Source organism: Rattus norvegicus, chromosome 15, assembly GCF_021556685.1.
Source record: "Rattus norvegicus strain SHRSP/BbbUtx chromosome 15, alternate assembly SHRSP_T2T, whole genome shotgun sequence".
In the NCBI taxonomy this organism is placed as follows: Eukaryota; Metazoa; Chordata; class Mammalia; order Rodentia; family Muridae; genus Rattus; species Rattus norvegicus.
The window spans coordinates 3,792,511-3,813,529 of NC_141548.1; the positions used below are offsets into that span (position 1 = coordinate 3,792,511).

At 36.3% G+C, this 21,019-nt stretch overlaps 1 protein-coding gene across 8 annotated transcripts in view; it reads left to right on the plus strand.

Moving 5' to 3' along the window:
• The window catches only part of Ppp3cb (protein phosphatase 3 catalytic subunit beta), a 45,021-nt gene extending 25,260 nt beyond the window's left edge, over window positions 1–19,761 (plus strand). The window contains exons 9-15 of one of the 8 annotated variants that reach the window (XM_087584942.1): window positions 938–1,063; window positions 4,315–4,392; window positions 8,391–8,417; window positions 10,263–10,347; window positions 11,156–11,253; window positions 16,507–16,536; window positions 18,167–19,761. In XM_087584942.1, the coding sequence (XP_087441068.1) occupies window positions 938–1,063; window positions 4,315–4,392; window positions 8,391–8,417; window positions 10,263–10,347; window positions 11,156–11,253; window positions 16,507–16,536; window positions 18,167–18,345 (623 nt within the window). In that variant the 3' untranslated portion in view covers window positions 18,346–19,761. 8 annotated transcript variants of the gene reach the window in all.
• Window positions 19,762–21,019: the final 1,258 nt, after the last annotated feature.

A 21,019-nucleotide genomic window follows, 5' to 3' on the forward strand; every position in this document is an offset into this window, starting at 1 on the left:
TGAGGTGAATGTGTATTCTTGGATTGTTTAGTTATAGTATTATTCTCTTCTGTTATTTTAATAAATTATTTTTTCATAAATGAGGTAAAATACTCCTTTGAAATAGTTCATCTGACTTTGTATACTAAACATAAGAAACACATTTATACACTCACAATTCTAAGTTGGTGAGGTTTTTTTTTATTTGCTTTATTGAATTTAGCTGTTCTTATTAGATTGCCTGAAGTTAAAAGGATCTTCTTTAATTTCTCAACTGCAAACTAGAAAATTGCCCATTGCCATTTTATGTTTTCCATAAAAATTGATATTCACAATTTTGCATTTAGTAGCAATACATGTTCATCATTGGATTATAAAGTAAAACAAGCATTCTGAAAGGAATCTGAAAAATTTTTTTCAAAGATTTATTCATTTATTATATATAAGTACACTGTAGCTGTCTTCAGACACACCAGAAGAGGGCATTAGATCCCATTACAGATGGTTGTGAGCCACCATGTGGTTGCTGGGAATTGAACGCAGGACCTCTGGAAGAGTAGTCGGGTGCTTTTAACCGCTGAGCCATCTCTCCAGCCCGGAATCTGAAAATTTTATTAATAATTATTAAACATTTTATGTTTACATATTTTAAACTGGGCATGGTGGCACATATCTTTACTCTCAGCATGCAGGAGGCCTAGGCAAGTGATGTCTATGAGTCTGAGGGTGACCTAGTCTACAGTGAGTTCAGGACAGCCAGGGCTATAAGTGAGACCCAGTCTACAACAAAAATGATGTGTGTCATTGCAAAAGGAATTCATTCCTGCTTCCCACTATCTAACCTGGATCCTCCTTGTCTCTATGTCTCCGTCCTCATAAACAGTTGCTGTGTTTTATGTGTTTGCTGCTCTTCAGGCTCAGGATAGTTTGTTATACTGATGTTCGGCCTCCCTTGCAGCTGCTGTACTAAAGTATGAGAACAATGTGATGAACATCCGCCAGTTTAACTGTTCTCCACATCCTTACTGGTTGCCCAATTTTATGGATGTCTTTACATGGTCTTTACCATTTGTTGGAGAAAAAGGTATGAGTTTTGTTTTTGGTTTATAAAATAATGATTTCTTTTAGATTTACTCTAGGTTACTATCACAGATACATACTTGCTAGAGGAAATTGAAGCCTGGTTTCACTGCGCTTACAGCTATACTTGTGTCTGTGGGTGTGGACATGGCAGCTTCAAAGATATTTTCGTTTGATGCTTACAGTCCCCATGAGTGAGGATGGCTGGGGGACCGGGAGAGGATTTATAAATAGTCTGATGTTGTCTTCAGCTGTTGGATTTTCCTTCATTTTGAATTACGTGTAGTCTTCATGGAGGGTGAGCTTTTCTTTAGAATGGGCACCTCTGTATTCTAATACCATTTGTGGGGATTTCATAGCAGCTTATGGGGGAACTTAGTAGCTGTCATTTAGGCAGCATTCTCAGTGGAGGAGAGAAATCCAGGTTCTTCTCACCTAACAATTCTCTTATGTCAAAAAATAGGCTTTTTTTTTTTTTTAAAGAAATGATGCTTTCTGACAGCATCGAGAAATAACCATTTGAACTTTTACCTTTGAGATGTTATCATTGGGCTTTTAAAGAGATAATAAATGCTGTTTAAGATTTTTTTTCCTAGTTGTATAGAAGTCTTAGATTTTTTGTTGCCTTTTTCATAATAGTGTTCATTCTTTCTCTCCTTCCCTTTTTTTCTTTCTTTCTAAACAGGGCAGTGCATCAGATTTCATATGTGTCAAGTTGACAGCGTGAGAATACAGATAGACTTACAAAACATTTTGTTCTATATCCCCTCTAGTTTTTTCACACCTCTTCCTTGTTATAAAATATGTCTCTTCGGCAGGGCAATTTCCAGTTCTAAAGTTGAGTTAACAGTTACACTGTATATGCTATGTTAGAATTTCAGTAGATTGCCTTTACTCTTTGTTTACTCAGTAGGTCTGATGTTCAGTTTATGTGGAGATAGAATTACCCATTTTAGGATTTGAGAAGAGGCTGGTTAAGGGCTTAGGTGAAAGGGATGCACTACACTTCCAACCTTCTGTCTTTGAGATATGAGAAATAGTTCACTCAGAGCATCATCAAGCTACTGGGATTTAAGAATCCATCCAGGTCACTGTGTCTCTGGGATAGATTGCAGCTCAGCTACTTTAACCGAGGTGGAGTATGGGGATCAGGATAAAGCAAAGAGGAAAGGAGTTAATTTGTATAATTCTTCTACCTCCCTGTACTATTTCATAATATCTAATGTTTCTGTTAAGAGTGTTTAAACAAATAGAGATCACAGCTTATAAGTCTATCAATTTATATTGTCTACTTGTTGAGAGATGAGAAAATTTAAGCTGACTTTATTTGTCTGCTACAAGTGAGGAGAGGATGGAGAGTAGTAGACTACTGTTTATATTCCTATATTTGATTGCGATCAGATGATCTTTAGCTCCTTTCTATGGATTTTCTTAAAAATTACACATTTCATGTGTGGTGTGTGTGCATGTGCATATGTGTCATGCATATATGTTGAGGCCAAAGGAAAATGTGTGAGAGTTGGTTTTCTTGTACCATGTTGGTCTTTGGGATAGAACTTGGGTCATCAGGCTTGGCAGCATCATCCTGACCCACAGAGCCATCTTGCCAGACTTTGGTAGTTCTTTTGCTACACTAATGCAAATGTTGAGCTGCCTGTGACAGAGCATTCTTTTTTTTTTTTTTTGGTTTTTTTTTTTTTTTTTTTTTTTTCGGAGCTGGGGACCGAACCCAGGGCCTTGCGCTTCCTAGGTAAGCCCTCTACCACTGAGCTAAATCCCCAGCCCCGTGACAGAGCATTCTTATGAGCACAGCTGGGAGTGGGGTGGGTAAGAGAGTAGAGGCAGGAAGTGTGAGGCCAGCCTGAGTTACATTCAATTCTCTCTGTTCCTTGAACCTGGATAGAGGGCTTATTCGTTAAGAGTATGAACTGCTTTTCCAGAAGACCCAGATTCATTTCCTAGCACCTGTGTCAGGTGGCTCACATCTACTTGTAGCTGGAGCTTCAGGGAAGAACCAACACCTTTGGCTTCCAAAAATACCCTGTCTCCAACAAACAAGCAACGATCTCTTGTAAGGTGTGGGAATACTATAATTTATGAACATTTTTCCTGTGGATCTCCTGTAAAGTATAAGAAAGTAAATCTTAAGAGGTCGGTAGTGTCAGTAAGATGTTTCCAGCCCCTACATGTATCATATACACAATAATAGTGAAATTACGTTTTTTAAAACTTTAAAAAAAAACACGGAAGTTTAGTAAAGCTGGGCATGGGGCTTGTTCCTATCGTGCCTGCATTCAGGATGCTGAGCAGAAGTATCGTGCCAGATTCAAAGCCACATTGTGGGCGTGAAGTCACCCAGGGATACAAGAGTGAGGCTCATGGCCATCCTCTGGTCTTCAGCCTTCAAAGCACAGGATTAGAGTTCTGACCCAGCACCTCTGTTTTCAGAACCGCTTTGCAATTTCATTGAAAAAAAAAAGTAAAAAAATGGAGCTGGATGTTGCCTACATTTTGTTGTTGTTTGTTTGTTTGTTTGTTTGCTTTCCCCAAAACAAAGGTTCTCTGTGTAGCCTTGGCTGTCCTGGAACCAGTTCTGTAGACTTAGCTGGCCTTGAACTTATGCTGCCCAAGCTAGAGCCAGACCTGAGATGAAGCAGTTCCACTGCTTTCGTGCTGAGTACAGCATTGGCACATGCTTCTGTGGCTTGTTTCAGAGGTTTCTGATTTTGATGAAATTTCATTTAGTTCCTAAGAATTAATTACCTAACTTATAAATATTTACCCCCCATTTTTTCCTAAGTATTTTATAGTTTTAGCGACTTTTGTTCCATCCTGAGTAAGTTTTCATATTAGTGTACTTGGGCGGGGAGGGGATCTGACTTGTTCCTTTTCAGTAGATATGCAATTTTGAAAACCATTCTATGTCTGCTGAATTATTTTGACACCCATATTAAAAAAAATAACTGGCGTTAACTGTGAACTCTTATTTATGGGTGTCATTCTTCATAAAATGGAAAATGAAGTCTAGTCTATAGGGCCTCTCAGATGCTGTTCATTGAAACTCTCATTCCTTAGCAGATTTGCTGTGTCTTAATCTCAGCTTCTCAGAGTTCTTATCTGTTAAATTGCTTTCATCTTAAAGTTTAAAATGTCCTCATTCCTGCTGTCACGAGGTATCATATTGAATTATTGCTGTGCGTAAATGTGGGCGATCGTATGTCAGCATCTAACATGTTCTCTTTTCTTTCTGAACAGTCACAGAGATGTTGGTAAATGTTCTCAGTATTTGCTCTGATGATGAACTAATGACAGAAGGGGAAGACCAGTTTGATGGTATGGATACTCATCTTACTATTTCTGTTTATGAAGTGATACCTCGGTAGTACTGAGTCTCAGTACACTATGTATCAAAAAACATTCATTGCTTTCCCATGGCTGTCCTATTTGATAAGTGAGAATTCACCTACCCCCTCCCCTCAGTGTATATACGCGCGCGCACACACACACACACACACACACACACACACACACACATATTTTAAGTTTTGAGAATAATTTAGGTGTCTTTTTTGTAATAGTGTGGGACTTTTAGGAAAGGGGAAGTTTGGAAGAAAGAATAGATACGAGAATGGAGAGTTGAAAGGATGTGGTTCTTGATGAATACAGACATTACTTTTGAAGAGGGCATTTAGTACAGTGTCCGTGGTTCCTCAGAAGCATCTCTGACCTACTATTGTGTTCACTTTATTAATGTAGGGTGTTCTCACTGTTGGGTACTTATGTTCTAAAAGACTCCTTGCTGAATGGATTTTGGAAGTTTATTTTTCTTTTTCTATAGAAACAAGGTTATATGTAGTTGTTAGCTCTTACATAAGCAAACAAACTTGTGGGCCTAATACATATGTATAGTATGTTTAAAGGAATACCATTAGAAACTATTGGGGTTTATGTTTTAAAATTTTTACTTAAAAATTTAAAGCTACTTAAATTTTAACAGAGTAAATGTAAAAATAAAGTCATTTAAAAACTGGAAAACTGTTACATTCCTTATCCTTATGCTTTGTGTATACTTTCTGTAGTGTACTAAGTTTATATGGTAGTCAGCATGGAAATTCTTCGTTGTGCTAATTGTTTTCCACATGTTAATAAGGTTTAATAGGGAGATATGTTCCTTTTTTCTCCTTTCTATTCCCCCTACATACCTTTTTTTTTTTTTTAATTTTTGAAACAGCATCTCACATACTTCAGGCTGGCTTCAGAACTCACCCTGTACTTGATGACCATGAGCTTCTGGTCCTCTGTTTCCTAATCACCAGGATTATAGACAGTTCCATCTTCCATGTTCTCTTACTGCTGTACCTTCATTAATGACCTAACAGCAAATTTATGTTAGTCCTTTTGGGAGGGGTTGGATAAGAAACTTTTTTTTTTTCTCCTGAGTTTCTATTTTGAAATATTTGATCATGCATAGCTTATTTTTCCCTTAAAAATATAAGTAGTTATAATTTCTGTACTACTGTATCACTAGGTTCAGATCCTAGTTCCTTGTGCGAGCCTCTGAGGCTTCAGGCAAGTCATATACAGTTTTGGATTTACGCTTCCCTTGCCAGTTTGAGTGTAATAATCACTCCTCATGCTGCAGTGCTGAGACAGTGTTGAGATGACGATTGAAGTGACACATGCCTTGTATGCTTTTCATCTTCTTAAGTTTTCTGGCAATTTGTCACATTTGCTGAAATTTTCAGTGGGTGTTTTAGTTGGTTTATGTTAACTATATGAGGTCTAGTACTTTGAAAATAATGTTTGACTTTCAAACTAAAGATTTCTTATCTAATTAGTACATTTACTGAAATTTACTCCACTGAATTTATAATTACTTCAGTTAGAATTAATTTTTTTTGACATAAGGTTAAATTGAAACTAGTATATATTTTTTTTAATTCTCAATACTACTCAACTGCTATATTTAACATCTTCTTTGTCCATATTCAGGAATTCATTATTATTTTAAAAGCTTGTTTTATATCTAGTAAGATTGGTAGACATTTTTTCACATGGTAATTTAACTTGTGTTTTATATATAACTTCTAACAATAAGTCATTTGCATTAGATTGTGGTATTCCCTAACTGGCCATTATATCCTGTCGTTGTTGTTATTAGTGTTGCTAATAGCGTATTAAGTTGGAGCAGTAATAGGTTAGTGTCTTGTAATAAAAAGAAAAATGGTTTTATAGTTAAGGCTAACTTAGTACTTGGTTTGAGTATCTATAATTTATATGAAGATAATATAATCGACTTTTAAAGATTTAACAAGGAAAATATAAACGGTTATATTAACTGTTCAAAACAAACAGGGAAAAGAACACATAATTTATCAACTGCCTAAAGCATAGAAGTTTTAGAATATACATTCCTTTTAAAGAGCTTGTATTTTAAGTTTCATCCATCATAAGATATAAATTATGCCTGTTTATTTATTTGTTGTATTATTCTTGCATTCCAGGGATAAATTAAATTGAATTATTAAAGAGGCAGTATTACTTGATAATGGTTTAGGAGTATCTTTCACTTTCCATTCATAGCTATGTGGTCTTGGAAAAGCACCCAACTCCTTTGGATCTTCTCACTTATGAATTGAGAGTTCAGGAAAGATGACATTTTATTCTCAAGTAACTTTTACAGTTTTCTGCACCATTTATGACATTGTTTCCATAGGAAATAAACTGGGTTCTCTTTTGTATTCTAAAAGTAGGTCTCCCTTCATTGTCGGCATCACAAGTACTCCTCCTGTTCTCACCCTTTCACCAGCCAAGTTTTAGTATCAGAAATTCTGAAGAAGATATAAAAATATGAGTCCACAAGTTTCTATAGGGGAATGGGAGTGGTGTGGGAGAGAATGCATTGAAAAAATGGAGGAGAGTGAAAGGTGTTAGGATGGACACTAAAGTCTAGCGTAGGATCCATGGAAGTCCGCTATCCCGTGCTTCCATGCTTCATCCCTTTTGCCCTGTCCTTTTTGTCACTTTTCTACTTTCCTTTCACATGATGGCATGACTCCCATCTTTTCTCTCTCTTCCTTACCTCCGTTAAGCCGTCTTATGGATATGGAAGGAAATTTGACTTTAGAAAGAAAGTTTGGTAGATTGGGGTTTGCTATGGAGGTCGAATGAGGGGTTAATTTTTCTGTAGTAGAAGGGAGAAAGTAGTATTAGAGATTTCCCAGTAACAGGAAGCAAAGCGTATGTTTTACAGGTTCACTTTGAGATCTGTTACGGTGGTAAGACTCTTACTGATGGCCTTTGGCACCCACATTGTTGTTTAATGTTTGTATGGCTTGTTTGTGTTTTTGCCAAGATAAATCTGCATAAACTCTGCATAAAAATGTGTAGCTTCCTTTTTAGAGCTGTTAATCGTGAACAAATTTTTTAACACTAATTTCTAGGACTTTAATGCATACATTTCTTTCAGATACTTATCTTTTGCCTTCAGCTTTGGAAAAGAAATGCATAATCTATGTGTTACAGTGTCACTGAGTTAAACTCTAGTTCCTGTAGTATAATCATGCTTTAGAGTGTAAGGTCTGAAACCTCAGACCACCTCTACTGCTACTCAAAGCTGTTTACTTGGTTTGAAGTAATCTGTCACTATTTTTGCAAAAAGATGTCACTCAGATTCCCAGATTGGATGGTAACAAACAGCACATTGTTAAATTTGAATATATGCAAACATTCTACAATTCAGATTCAAGAAATCATGTCATCTTGTCATGGAATGTGGGAGACTCAACTTTTTTTATCTGGGAGTGGTTGAGGCTTTTCACTGAGAAAAGTTACCTACATTTCCTGTCCCTGCTATAGATTTGCATATGTTGGTATCCTTGAAGAGCCACCTGAGTTCGTATCTTATGTGTCATCGCTTTTCACTTAACATACTTTGACGGATGGCACATTTCCTTAGAGTTATGGCTATAAATGTGGTTGTTAGCACAGTCTTTTATTGGTCTTATGTGTTTTCATGTTTTTTTCTGTCCCTAATTATGTCTATGTTCATCAAAAATTATAATCACTCTTACTCATAATTTCTCTCTGACACATATCTTTTAAGAAGTCTTTGCTTTAGAGCTCTACCCTATAGCATCTGTCTTTTATTCACCAATTCTACAGTACTACATTTTTTCAAAATTTCAAATATGAGGGCCTTCATTTTTTCTCCCTTTCTTTCTACATTCATCCTTCAGTACCACTGCCAAGTTAAATTTCTATCTTTTTATTTGTCTCAACCACCTTTTCTCCATCATTCACTTCCTTTTTTCTGGACTCTCCATCTGAAGAACGGCTCATATATGGCAATAAAAAAGGTACAGACCAGACAGAGTAACATTGTTTTGAAATATGACTTTATAAGTTACTTCATGTCCATGTAAGTTGGCACATTCATTGACTAATGTTTTTAGAGTCTTTTTGGGCCTGTGCAAATTTAGACTGACATTTATGTGAGTTAGTATTTGATGTTTTAGAAGTCATATTCCAAGACATCTGTCTTTCTGTGCATGGAAATAGTTTTCCCTCCTTTCATTCCTCTTGTTGTAAATTTCATTCTTTTGCTTATTTGTGATGTTTTGTACTTCTCCCTGCATGATTAGGGGTGACTGTCTTATTCCCCAAACTTCTTTACTATGATGCATGATGTGTTTGTAGACTGATTTTAAATCCTCATTTGTACAGCGTGTTTATATTCCTTAACATTTTTAATTTGAATTCAGTATAGTCTCATGTCGTTTTGTTTTACAAATATATAAATTAAGGCTGAAAAGACAAATGTATATTGTTATAGCCATTCTTCTTAACCTACCACTCCTTATACAAATCAAACTACTTTAAAATTTCTGCCAATTTAAAAATAAAATATATTAGTTTATTAGAAGAGATTCAGACTTTCTATCCTTGGAAGATTTATTTTATAAACTCAGGGTTTTTTTTTCTTTCTTTCTTGTTTTTTTTTTTTGTTTGTTTGTTTTTGTTTTTGTTTTTTGTCTGTAAAATAAGGAAGTATACCCAGTATGTCTTCAGATTTTTATTTCTTTGATACTTAACTTTTTTAGTTAATCTGAAGACCATGTCTTTGATGCTTTGATGCTTTGAAGACCACATAGTTTAGGGCGTGGAGCTTCAGTACTCTATATTATCCTTTAGAGAATACCAAATCAGGTACTGGAGTCCTGCTCTCTAATACATGCTGTTTTCATCCTTTGGACGTGGACTGTTTTCCTGTTTTCCTGTTAGACCTCTGATTGTTCAGGCCTGCATCCCCAAAGCCTCTTGGCCTTTCCTTGACCTTCTCCTCAGCAGTGGTGCTTCCGTACGCGTGTTTTCATCTGTTGAAGCACAGGTGTGAGGGGACACTCTGGTCCAGAGTAACTCTAGTTGCTATATATGTGCTAACAGGACACGGTTATTCTTCTTGCTGGAGACCAAGGGAAGGAAGAGTGATTCTTTGAGTCCATCCAGCCAAGGAGCCGGTTCCTTTGTTGTATTCTTTAGCCAGCGTTTTGAGGGAGTCTTTTCTTACTGTTTATCTCGTATTTGCTATGGTTATTAAAGCTTGCATGATTTTAGAGAACAGCTAGTCCATGAAGTTAAGAGATATTCATTGTTTCTAAAATACTGCTTGTGGTCCCTACTTTGTGATCACCTTTGTAATTATTGTTACCTTTGTACATTTTTTGTAGATTAACTTAGTAAAGAAGCTTATTCTTTTATAATACGACATATTTCTAGTGTGCATGTTAAAGGCTTTTGTGATAAACAGAAGTCTTCCATTTGTCTTAGTCTGCATGCCAGAGGCTCCCATGAAAATTAAAAACTATAGGATTGTTTCTATTTTTTTGTCCTTTGGTTTATAATCCAAGTTGGGCTCAAATCACCCTACTCCTACCCCATTTTATTCCTCTCCTGATTAGTGGTGTAAGATAATTAACGTTTGCGAATTGTTCTAATCAGTCCCCAATATTTGACTATTGTTGGGCTAATCATTGAGGGACTGAGAAACTTTCTGGCATGAGTTCATCTAGTCTCCTCCATGTGAGCTGGTAGCAGGAGAACTGGTATTGATATAGATGAGTCTGGGATAGGCTAGTAGAATAATAAAACAATGCCTGAGTGCCCTAAACGTGAGCCTTTTTTTCTATTTATTCCACTGAAAGTAGGTTCAGCTGCAGCCCGGAAAGAAATCATAAGAAACAAGATCCGAGCAATTGGCAAGATGGCAAGAGTCTTCTCTGTTCTCAGGTACTGGTACATTTTCCTGATCGTTTGCAAAAATGATCTCATTGTATTTTGTGAACATTGTTCTGGTTGCTACCTAAAGCAGCTGGTTTTCTTTGTTCGTGGAAACTAGGTGTAGGTTTCTGTTCTGTTGAGGGGAGTAGAGGTTGTAGCTGGTGGTGGGTTATTTGCTTGCTTTTCTTTCTTATTGTGGTGCTGGACTCACACGGGACCTAAACCAGGAAGCAGGCCGTCTCCGCTGAGATTTCATCTTGTGATGAAAGCACCAAATTTGTACCTTGAAACTCAGACGAGGATACGATTCCTGGTGAATTTTCTCCTCCATAGAATCCTGTATCTGTTTTATGATAGTACAACTTAACCTTCTTGGGGTTAAAATTTAGGAAGGCGAGGTTTCAGGAAAACAATATATATTTCAGTGATAGTATGTCTACCCTCCTAAATGAAATGTTTAAAATATGGAAAATAAGTTTCTTGGAATTGAGAGAAGTATGTTAATAACAATGAATGTAATAAATTATATGCATGGACTACATCTGAACCATAGCTCCTCTTTTTTTTTTTTTTTTTTTTGGTTCTTTTTTTCGGAGCTGGGGACCGAACCCAGGGCCTTGCGCTTCCTAAGCAATCGCTCTACCATTGAGCTAAATCCCCAACCCCATAGCTCCTCTTTTAAAGTAAATACTTATTGATAGACTTTTATTTTATTAGTTTTTGATTTTTGAAATTTTGGGGATGGAGCCCAGTGCACTGTGCACACTGGCAAATGCTGTACCTCTGAGCTTCTTATATTTGTTACTTTTCTCTCTAGGGAGGAGAGTGAAAGCGTGCTGACACTCAAGGGCCTGACTCCCACAGGGATGTTGCCTAGTGGAGTGTTGGCTGGAGGACGGCAGACCTTGCAAAGTGGTAATGATGTTATGCAACTTGCTGTGCCTCAGATGGACTGGGGCACACCTCACTCTTTTGCTAACAGTACACATAATGCATGCAGGGAACTCCTTCTGCTTTTTAGTTCCTGTCTTAGCAGCTGACATAAGCAGGGTACTGTATGATAGGCATCTGATTAGTACCTCGCCAGGGCATAATATCAATAGAACGAGTTGTCTTTTAAGTGAAAATAATGGTCATTTCCTAGCTGTTGATAAAGTGATGTGGGAGCAGCTCATGTCATAATTGTGAGATATTTACTCATTGGTTTAATGCACCCTTGCTTTTAAAAGCCTCAGTCAAGACTGTGAATCAGGGATAGACATATTACTAACGTGGAGCTGTAATTCCATTCTTTCTTTCTTTTAAATTTTACATAATTGTATTAGATTTTGCTTATATTTTCAAGTATTTATTTTTTGAGTTAAAATTCTGCTTAGGCCCCAAAACTTCCTTTATGCACTCATTTGCCAAAAGATTTATGCCAAGTTTTGTACCCTGGTAAATGAATAGAGTTTGTTTTCTGTGGTGTTTGTCAAATGTTCTATGTATAATTGACTGTCTGTAACATGCTGTTTCCTTCCTCTGCAGATAGAGCTGCTTTCCTAAATCTGTCTGTCTTTCTTTAGGATAGCTGTATGTCTGTAAATATATGTTCTATTAAATCACTCTATCAGACGCTTGTCTGTCTTTTGATGTAGAAGCAGCTTTGTAGCACCTTGGTTTAGGTCTGCTGCATTTTGTTGCTGCACTTGGTTCATTCTGAATATAAATGTAACATCAGATATTAAGCTATTGTTATAAAAGGTTGAATTTAAATCATGTAAGTCAAAATTGAAAGGGTGTTATTAAGTGTGCCTTTATTTTGCATGAAAATAAAAAAATTATACGTAAAGCATTTCTGTAATCCGGCTCATTGAATATTTTATGTTTTTTTTTAAAAAAGCTAACTTTATTGTTTTAAGCATCTGTGTAAGTACTGGGTAAACTTTGAAAGCCCATTACAGATTGAATAGAAAAGGTGTGACTATTGCAGCCGATACACAGTAGCACACAGTCTCAATTTCTTTCCCTTATGGATAGAATACAAAATTTGTGAAGTGGAAAAAACTGTACATAAAGTGACTTTGACAGGCCCTTGTTTTATTAAAATGGCAATGATAGATCTGTTGTTTTTACTACAGTTTCTTATTGGTGTTGTAGCTAGTAAATTTTTAAAGTAGAAAAATAAAGGAGTTTTAAGTATTTGAATAAATTTCAAACTCCCTCGAATTGTTATTTCAGTCAGTTCCAGAACAGATCCTTTTTAGTTAAAAGTAATTTTTGATAGACTTAAGTTTTAGTTCATGTCATTTTATCATGTGCTGTTATCACTGGTGCAAACAAGAAATACAACTAGTACAGTAATGGCTTTCACTTTGAATAGAAACTACATATAACTTCAGATTTCTATGGTGAATGAGGTTTTTTGTTTACTTGGTTCTGTTTTATTTTTTTCAGTTTTCAATCATGGTTCTAGAGATCTGAGAATCTAGAACCTTGAACACTACTGAACCACTGAACTATATCCCATCGCTAGATCTCTTTTCTTTTATTTTTGGATTTAAAAGAAAGCTCCTTATAATTTTATTTACCCTCAATTTTTCTAATATATATATTTTTAAATGCCAAGAAAAAGTACCTGAATATAAATTTAAATATTAACAAAACCATAAATATTCAATAAAAATTAAAAAATTTTTACTAGTAAAAGGATTATTTTAATAAGGAAAAGTATACCCTTTGTTTAGAAATAAAATAAAATTAAAAGATACCATATTTAAATAAATATACTTAACAGTCATCTCTCAGTTATCCTTGGATATATTATTAGTTTTATATTGTATCCATGGCAAACCTTGCTTTCAGATTTCACACTTAGCACCTGCTAATTACATGCTTTGTTGACAGCTTGGTACTTCTATTTATTCTTAATTTGCATGCAGCCTGAAGCTCATTCCTTCAACTTGGAAACCACCCTCAACTGCAGGGAAGGTTTGGGAGACAGCAGCTTTGCTGAAGGGACTGTCTGTTCCCAGCATAGAGTGAGTTACTGGAAGGAGCTGAGCGTGAGGGGTCTAACTTGGGAAACTAGACAGCTCCCTAGTTTTGCTACGGAGGGCTCTTGATGTTATGGTTTGAGCATTTGGTTGAAGTTATTTCCGTAGCATATGAAAACCTGACTTTTAAAGAAGTGACAAAGCTCATATAGAAACTACATCTTTGAGATGTTTTACTAGAAGGTTAATATTTTAAATTTCTGTAGATACAAACTCTGATGTTAATGTGTATGACAAAGAGGTAATATAAAAATGAATTTAATTCTGAGACTTCAAGCCCATTTTCAGACTATAAAAGATACCTTTCCAATATCTTTAGAAATATTTTTGGTTTAGTTTTGTTTTCTTGAGGCAGAGTCTCACAATATAGCATGGCTGGCATGGAGTTCATAGACCAGACCTGCCCTCGTACTTCTACGGGTCCTCCAGCCTCGCCTTATGACTGCTGAGATTAAAGGCACAAGTACTACCACTCCCAGCTTCGTTTTAGTATCCTTGAAGCTATTTTTACATGTTATCTCTTGGGTGGAGGGAGTTGTTTTTTAAAAACTACAACTCTGTTGCAGTTTGATTTTTGGAGTTTTGTATTTGTTCCCCTATAGTAATTTAATGGGGAATTAACCCGATAATTCTATCCACAAGCTGTATGTGAAAATATGTAGGTATCTCTATTTTAATAATGCCAAATTCCTGTTGATCATTTATTCTCTGTTGTATTGAAGAACATAATAGTTAAAGGCAGCAGTGTACTGACACTTACTAGCATTGTCACATGTGTAATTGACAGTCAGTGAAGGAAGGAGAATTACAGTAGTGCCTTTGAGGTAGAACTTCACTGTTACCAGGTGTTTTTTCTAGTCTGCTATTGAAGCTTCAGATGCCTGTATTTCAGTTTTAACCCTCTCAGGGTGACACACTATATAGTTTACTATCAAGTTTCATAGCTTAGAAAGTTAATCAGTAGAATCAAAAAATTTTTATATAATTAGCTAGACGGTAATTATCTTAATGAGATTAATTATAGTCTTAGTTTATTACCATATACAAGTTAAAGAATGCTTCATGTATAATCACTTCTAGTATCAGAAACATGTAAATCATAGTCTGATGGACATTTTTTCTTTATTCAACTTTATGAAGAAAATACATTCTGAAGGGACTGATAATGGATGAGGACTAATAAGTATAGATGGGTCTTTTTTCATTCCATTTGTGTATTTTCTGTTTGTTTATTTGAGACAAGGTCTCTCTATCTATCTCTGGCTGGCCTGGAACTCACAGAGCTCCATCAGCCTGAGTGCTGGGATTAAAGGCATTGCCACCATGCCCTGTTAAATGGACCATTTGGCCCGTTTTCTGCCTGGGCAGATTTTGTAGAGTTCTTTCCAGACACAGAATGCTAGGCTTTCCCCAGGATAAGCTCCTGGTGGCCATGTAATGTGTGTGTCTGAGTAGAAACTCTATCAATAGTTAAGGAGAACCAGATCTCTAGTCAATATTCATCCTACCTCTTGGATCCCCAATTCACTTCACATTCTGGTTGAGACTACCTGTATTTTTGAAATTTAGCTTATAAGGCTCTTCTTTGTAACTATTTTGGACGAAATAATGTCTAAATTATACTGTTTCTTAAAAAGACGTTTCAGGAATAAGTATTGTAATTACCTTTATTGGAGAGAAGCAAAACAGAAAGAATGTGGCGTTCTTATAACATGAGCGTGCACTCTCTGGGTACACAAAGGGTAACACTGTCAAGCAATTACTACTGTTCCTTGCATCTTTAGATCTTGTTCCCCCTCTTCAACTCTTTCTATGGTTTAAACCCAAAAATAAATGAACATATATCCTTTAAAAGGTTTTGAATTTTTATTTTATTATCTTATTCATATGGGTGTTTGGCCTGCGTATATGTACATGCGCTGTGTACATGCATGATGCCCTTCAAGTTAAGAGGCTGTCTGATCCCCTGGGACTGGCATTAGGGATGATTGTTAGATGTCAGGTGGTTGCTGGGAATCGAACTTGGATTTTCTACAAATGCTCTGACCTACCAGCTTTGCATTACCCAAAAAAGCATCTTTGATTACAAAATACATGACTAATATTCAGCTCTTTAAATGTGCCAGTGCAGGTTATACCAAGAATTTTTCACATGATCTATATATTGTATCCATTATGGAATAATTAGGATTCATTGCCTGAGAGAAAGTTCTATCCCTCAATGCCTTTCTGATTAGTGTACAGGTTTAAAAAGATGCCCAGTAGTGTCTTTCTTTCTTCACCTAAGAAAGCAGGCTTCTCCCTGCTAAGCAAATTCATCATCATGATAAACTGAATATAAATAGAATTTTTACAGCATTATAGGTATTTAAATAGTTAGGCAGTCAACATTCGAGTAGGGGCCAGGGTACTGTGGTATACTCTTGTAGCCTTTCAGCTACTCTAGAAACTGATGCAAGATGATCACTTGGTAAAGAGTTCAAGGCCAACCTCCTTCAAAACAAATAAACCCCAAGTTCTTAGCATAGAAAATTGATTACTTTAGGGTCTCCCTAAAGAACAGAGCTTGAGGATTAGACTAATACAACAAATTCAGGGTCCTTAAATTTCATCATAGTTATTTTGACTGTTTATTTTTTGCCCTGAAGAGACAAATCTGTTACTGACCTCTTCTAGTTTCTATGTTAGAGAACCAAGTGGTGATGAATGTTGTTAATATTGGAAGGGAAAGAAAGATCTTGTTTGTTTTTCTGCTACAGTGCTATTATCATAATTTTCCTGTAATGGTAATTCACTGATAAAACAAACAATGGAAAATAAATCGAAACAGTAAATTCAAGATGAGTAATTAATACTGGAGTATATTTATTTGCATGGGTGCTGAGGTGTCTGTCTTTACAATAGGTCTCTATGTCCTGTGCTCTGATGTCATAGTGCTGTGTGTAAGCCGTGCTGTGTTAGAAGTTGGGGGATTGGATGGGCTCTCTACTGTGGGAATAGTTTGTATTCAATTGTAAATGATGTAGTTGGGGGTACTGTGATATGTTAAGTGATCATTGCCTTTTCTGCTGTACAATATGACCCTTCTCATCTCTCTCATTCATTTTGCATGCCTCTGCTCACTTCTGTACAGCCACAGTTGAGGCTATTGAGGCTGAAAAAGGTACGATCAGAGTCCTTGCACTGGGCAGGGATCTGTGGTCTGTGGGTGGGAATCAGAGAATATCCTCTGGGTGTGTCTTATATCTAGCTCGCAATCTAGCTCGCACAGATGAATCGTACTGGCTAACTCATCAAGTTTAACAGCCACATTCCTCTTATTTAAATCACAAGAGCTGATAACTATATATACATATATGTGTCTTTTCTCTTTTCTAGCATAATCTAGAGATCATTGTTGCTGATTTCCTTAGCAGAGGTTGTATATGTAGTAGTTATGATGCCTGTTTTAGTGGACATTATTAAACTAACCCTGCAAGTAGAGATCTAGCCATATTTTGTGTTTATGCTACTCTGATTTTTCCCCCTAAGTGAAACCCTTCCCTAAATAAACACGTGAGTTCATACGTGAGTTTATTTTTTGTCCTTTCTAGTACAGGAACTTTTACTATAATAATTTTTTTTTGTTTCTTGCAGTTTGGGCTGTAGTTGTTTTGTTTTGTTTTGTTTTCTCAGAGCTGAGGACCGAACCCAGGGCCTTGTGCTTGCTAGACAAGTGCTGTACCACTGAGCTAAATCCCCAACCCCGGGCTGTAGTTTTATAGTTAAGATTATATTCATGTGTTTCAAGACTTAGCTTGATATTACACACTTCTGTCTAGTGGCCATAGCCATTTGTTTGCTTCATGCTTTTATATAGAGTGCTAGAGATTAGATATATTAACCAGGTAGACTATATGTAATTGTATAGATATTTTTAACTAACATTTTGTTAATGGAATTTGCATCCTTCCAGATAAAGTAATATTGAATCCATAAATGGTGGTGTATGCTTGGCTTGGTGTTGAATGTTTATCTTAGTGATGTTGAGTCAGGAGGATCACCTATTTGAAGCCAGGCTAAGCTACATAAAATTCCAGATAGTGAGGCCCTGTCTCAAAACAGTTAAACTAGAAACGCCTTGATATTCGAGAAGAATTGCCATTGCTTTTGATAGCGTTTGTATTAATTGGCCAGAAGAGGAAAAGAAACATGTTTTTCAATGTAAAATCATGGACCCTTTTGCTTGTCATTCCAAACAGTTCAAATGGGAGGCATTTCCTCCTTTTTTATTTTATACTGCTGTTGCTGGGATGATAGTTCTTCAAGGTAGTTCTTACCTGCTAAGTTTTACTTCATTTCTTTCTCCTCCCAATTTTCCGGTACATACTTGTGTGTTGAGGATTGTCCTTCTTTAGCTTCCTCACATGCCCCCTCTTTACTGCCTCACTCATGTGATCTGAGGTCTGAGGCAATAGGAGATGACTGGTTTGGTAGAAGCAAACAGATACCTTGAGGCCATGGCCTGTAGGTTGTTTTTTGTGAGCAGGGAGAGGTCATTTTAGTGTCTTTGTTTTGATTTACTTAAAACAAACAAAACCATACTAACTTGTCATTTATGAAGCTTTCTTTTTATTTAGGATTAAAAATGTTTCATATTTAATAGGAAGACTCAAATGGGGATAGAATTCAGCTAAAGTAAAATTTAAATGTTGCTATGTACAGTAATTTCTTTTCTTCTTAAAATTCGTTGTTTTTGAAAACTCAGAACTGTTTTCACAATTACTGACTTATCAAATTTGCATTTTGTTAAGCAATACGAGGATTCTCTCCACCACATAGAATCTGCAGTTTTGAAGAGGCAAAGGGTTTGGATAGGATCAATGAGAGAATGCCACCCCGGAAAGATGCTGTGCAGCAAGATGGTTTCAATTCCCTGAACACCGCACATACCACTGAGAACCACGGGACTGGCAACCATAGTGCCCAGTGACCAGCGGCTTCCCAGGGATGGACAGATCACTAAGGAGCCGGAGGGGTCGGCCGAGCTGATGATAAATGTCATAATCTCTCTGAAGAAACAAACCATTGTGCTTTTTGAGACCCTTGCCCCCTTCCCGGATGGAGGCTTGAGGGCCTTGGGACTTGTGCTGTCCATAAGATTGGGGAATCGCTGCCACAGCGGAGAGCAGTGAGCAAGGGGCTTGGGGCAAATTCCAGTGGAGGAAGCCCAAACCTCCATTTATGCTTGTGGTTCACACATTTACGTTTACAAATGAGATTTCCTTTGTTTTCTCCCTCAGTAGAATTAGATTTTTTTCAACCATGACTTTAAATGCAATCTTTAGAGTTAATGTGGAACCTCCCTCACCCCCACCCCATGAAATGTCTTTAAGAGGATGGATTAGCATGGTCTTAAAATATATTTCTGAGGTTACTAGATGTATTTTGAATTGTAGACAAAATCTGAGAAACCCAGTTGGTGTTTATATAAAAACGCTGACCTCAGGTCATAGTTCTTAAATGTGGCTAATTCTGTAACATAGTCTTGGTATTTTTCAATTATGAATGCATAAACTATTTCTAAGAAGACTCTTACTTGAACAAGATCCAAAAAACCAATTTAGATTCTTTTTTGCCCATATCTTTTGAGATTTTCACCCCAGAGATTTAAGGAAAAAAAAAAACTAAATTTTAAAATTATGAAGAATTACAGAATTACTCATTTAAGGTACTTTAAAAGAAGTTTGTACATTGTCAAAGTAAATTTTAATTCAAATCATTGTCTGTAAAACTTGACGTATTTTGTGTATGCATGTTTTCATTTTGCAAATATTTAATATATAGACCTATGATGTACAGGTACAACATGTATAGGTTGCGTGGATATTATGAGAAATTTTAGTTTCTTGTGAGTACTCCAGTTGCTTAAAAACCACCAGGGGGATTTGCTGCTGGTTCTAACATTTTTATGTTTAAATGCAAAGGAAATTTAAAGTGTCTGGACATGTTTCTGACTAATGCAGCCTAGAAGCAATGGTTCTCTTCAGCCCTTCAGATGTTAGTGGAAGCATAAAAGTCAAGACTGCATGTCGAAATTTTACTTTTGATAGTTACAGAACTGCTTGGTTAAATTAAATGGAGCCATGTGCTAATTTTACAGTTACTGACCTTGTACTGATTGCCACTGTAGTTTGGTGATCCCTTTACTTTGGTGGCTTGCTTCCCTTATGCCCTGGACTACAGCTCATAGCATCAGGCAGCGGAGCCATCTGCTGTTTTGTTTGCCAGGAAGTGCACCTTGTATGGTCTTCTGTCTAAGTTGGAAATATTATGCATGTGCAGGACTATTCAAGTATTTTATAAACAGTAGCACACAATAAATTCCATGCATGGGCCGCTGCTCCTATCTCTGTGTTGGGTTTTATTTGGAAGAGCTAGTCTGACTTAATCTTTTTATGCAAACTGTAAAATGCTGTTAACAGAGCTAGGATATCTTAGAGATTATCCTAGAGATGATTGATGATTTCATGAGTTAAATTCTTGTCTTCATAAATTTTGTTTTCCCCTTCAACTTTTGTTATACTTTTTATTCAATGTGAGTAGTTGAGTATTGGATACCTACAATAATTTTCCAAAATATAATATTTAAAGTCACTTTTCTGTTTTTAACAACCCTGGGTTGAAAGGGATGTTCTAGTCTTGAGCTTTGTCAGAGTGATACTGATAAATTGGGTATTTTAACAGCAAGCAAAAATACTAATATTGGGTTGCTCTGCCTCTGCCATTATTGAATTGAGTATAACACTGTGCAAATTGAGAATTGCTCACATTTATAATATGGCAAATAACTTTAAACCGTGGCTATAAGACACATAAAGCATCGTTTTATATCAAAATATATATTCTAGGCAAATTCCAGTTAAAAACAATCAAATTATTTTTTACAGCGTCTAATATAATATTAAATTGTAAATAAATATACATGAAAATGGTAGATTTGCTGAGCTGAAAAGATGAGTCAGCGGTTAAGATCTCTGGCTGCCCTTCCATTGGTCCTGAGTTCAATTCCTAGCAACCACATGGTGGCTCACAACCAACTGTAATGGTATCTGATTCTCTCTTCTGGTGTACATGAAGCCTGAACACTCATATATAATAGGTAAATAAATCTTTTAAAAAAGAAATAGGTGAATCTTTAAAAAAAAGAAAGAAAGAAAGAGAGAGAGAGAAGGCTGGCTGTCACCCAGCCTCACAGACTTCTTTCAAATAAAGTATGAAATTCTTTCTAACCCCCACCCACCCTCTCCTTCCTTTTTTTTTTCCCTGAAAAGAATCTGTGTAGCTCAGATTATCCTTCCACTCATCTATCTGCCCGCCTCATCCTCCCTCAGCTAGGACTTTTATAGGAACGAACTGTCATGCCTGGCTTTTCATCTTCATGACAGACAGTTCTACCAAAAACAGTGGATACTTAGATAATTTTCATTGCAACTCATGATACAAATTACAGTAATTTGGATCTCTAAATTGTTTCTTTAAATGTCTACCAATATAAGTAGTGACACTAAAATAGAAATATCCACTATCAATTTTCGTTCTCCTGTTACTATCCTCTGTTTCCAAAAGATGACACTGAGTCGGTTTATGCTTTCATACACCTTCTG